The sequence below is a fragment of the Mesitornis unicolor genome, unplaced genomic scaffold (genome assembly GCF_000695765.1).
Source record: "Mesitornis unicolor isolate BGI_N332 unplaced genomic scaffold, ASM69576v1 scaffold29546, whole genome shotgun sequence".
Classification (NCBI taxonomy): domain Eukaryota; kingdom Metazoa; phylum Chordata; class Aves; order Mesitornithiformes; family Mesitornithidae; genus Mesitornis; species Mesitornis unicolor.
In genome coordinates, this window is record NW_010192127.1 from 401 (window position 1) to 2,765 (window position 2,365).

Consider the following 2,365-nt stretch of genomic DNA (forward strand, 5'->3'; position numbering starts at 1 on the left):
GAGAAAAAAAAAAAGGGGAGGGTGGGGGGGGAAAGAAAAAGGCAAAGAGGAAGCGGCCTTGCCGAGCATCATCGCATGAGCTGCAGCGGAGAGGGTGGCTCTGCTCCCGGCTCCTTGCTGGTGACTTGTCCCTTGTCCCACCCTGTCCCCATCTTCCTCAGCATCTGGCCAAGGCTGACCAAACAGGGATGTGTTTTGTGTCCGTGTGGGTCAGGGGCTCAGCTCCTAAACCCCCTGGGTGCTGATGGGGGGTGCAAGCGTTTGCAGCATCCCCAGGGCTTTGCAGGGCGTTTGGCTGGGCATGAGCTGAGCGTGGCGGGGGGGGAAAAAAAGGGAGAGGAGGAGGATGGGGAGGAAGAGATGAGTCTGGGCCATGGAGCTGAGCTCTCTCCTTTGCTCTGCCCTCAGAACGCCGTCCGCCACAACCTGAGCCTGCACAAGTGCTTCGTGCGTGTGGAGAACGTCAAGGGAGCCGTCTGGACCGTGGACGAGCACGAGTACCAAAAGCGAAGGCCACCAAAGATGACAGGGTGGGTCCTCCTTCACCCTCCTGGGCTGCCAAACCCCCCATCCCCGGGCCGGGAGCGCTCAGCCCTGCATCGCTCTGCTTTCTCTCTTTCCGCAGGAGTCCGACTTTAGTCAAAAACATGATTTCAGGACTCGGTTACGGAGCACTTAATGCAAGTTACCAGGTAAGGACCCAGCCCCGTCCCCGGCAGGGATGCAGGGATGCTAAACCTTCATCCTGTTTCCCATCACGGTCCCGCATCCCCCGTGCCTTGAGCCCCGCCGCCGCTTTCTGTTGCAGGCGGCGCTGGCAGAGAGCAGCTTCCCGCTGCTGAACAGCCCCACCATGATCAACACCAGCTCTGCCAGCGGGATGCTGCATGTGGGCCACGACGACGTGAGCAGCACCGTGGAGCAGGTCAACAGCAACGGCAGCAACAGCCCGCGCCTGTCCCCGCAGCAGTACAGGTCAGCGCTGGGGCCAGGGACGGTGCTGCTGGGTGTTTTGGGGTGCTGGAGGGTTTGGAGCTCTTAAGGGATGGGGGCACGTCGGGCACCGGGAGCTGCTCGCTGCCTCCTGTGGCTGTGAGATGTTGCACTGAGCTTTGTGGGGTTGCGGGTGGTGGGACCCCTGCCCGAGGCTGAAGGCTTCGCTCCCCGCAGCCACCCAGTGCACGTGAAGGAGGAGCCCGCCGAGGCGGAGGACGACAGCAGACCCGTCTCGCTGATGGCCACCACCAACCAGAATGTGACGATTCCCGACGACAGGGACCTGGAGGAGGAGCTGCCGGTGGAAGACTTGTCCTAAGGACCCCTTCCTCCTCCCCAGCGAGGGGCAAAAACCCTTCCCACCCTCCCGGCCAGAGACCAAGCGACGGCTCCCACCTCCCCAAGGTGACCTTCGGCGTTAACCCGTTTCTTAAAGGCACTTCCACAGAGCAAAAGGGGTTTCCTTGGTGCAACAACCGGTTGCTGACGGCGCGTCCCTCACGCCCCCCACTGCCCCGCGCCGCGGCCCCGCTGACTGAACGACCCTGCCACGGGGGACAGCCCATGACGTGAGAAGCAAAAACCCAAGAGCTGGACTTTTTCTCCCCTCCTCCCTTGGTTAGTGACTGGTGAACGAGGATGGTAGGTTGTTTCTGTCCGAAATTGGTCCCTCCTTCACCTCCGTCCCCTCTTCCCCTGCGGTTCCTCTGCTGCCCGGTGATGCTTGAGCCTCCACCAGCGACCACCCCAAGGAGGGAAGCTGATGGCAGGAACCCACCGGCGTCTCTCTGTCCCTCCGTGGGTTTTGCACTAGGAGGGACCGTGGATCCACCCAGCTTTGGGGGAAGAAACAGCGGAAATGGGTGTGAGTCCCCTGCCATGGTCTGGATGTCAGGCTCGCACCGTTGTCTCACAGCCAGGGAAGGATGAGGACCAATGCACCAGTGGGACCGTGTCCCCTCTGCCTCGTCACCCCCCGCAGGTTGCTAAACCACCCGGCGAGCAGAGCATCCCACCCCGAGCCCCCCGGTCCCCGTGATGGAGGGGCTGATGGTACCCAGCAGTGATGACCATCCCCATCTGGGCAGCGAGGACGCGGCTCCCCGCTTCCTTCTCGACATCGGCTGCAGCGCAACACCTCTCATAGCCCGTGCAGGGATGGTGGTGGTGGCTTGACCCCAGGAAAGGCTCCTGGTCCCCTCCACGCCTGATTCCTCCTCCAAAGCCAGGGCAGGGTCTCCGAGGCCGGGCAATGGTGCAGGGAGGCAGCATCCATCACCGCTGAGCATCCTCCCGCAGAGGAGCTGGTGTGGGCAGAGCCCGGCGCTGAGCCGTGCCACTGGTAGCAAAGATGGCCCTGGTGGAAGCC

At 62.8% G+C, this 2,365-nt stretch overlaps 1 protein-coding gene across 1 annotated transcript; it reads left to right on the forward strand.

The window, feature by feature from the left end:
- Positions 1-408: 408 nt before the first annotated feature.
- On the forward strand, positions 409-1,315 carry LOC104542607 (forkhead box protein P4-like; the record flags this gene model as incomplete). Its single annotated transcript, XM_010186973.1, has 4 exons — positions 409-530; positions 626-692; positions 809-975; positions 1,171-1,315. Coding segments are annotated over 4 exons (501 nt in total), but the record flags the coding sequence as incomplete, so codon positions are not given.
- Between the last annotated feature and the right edge of the window lie 1,050 nt (positions 1,316-2,365).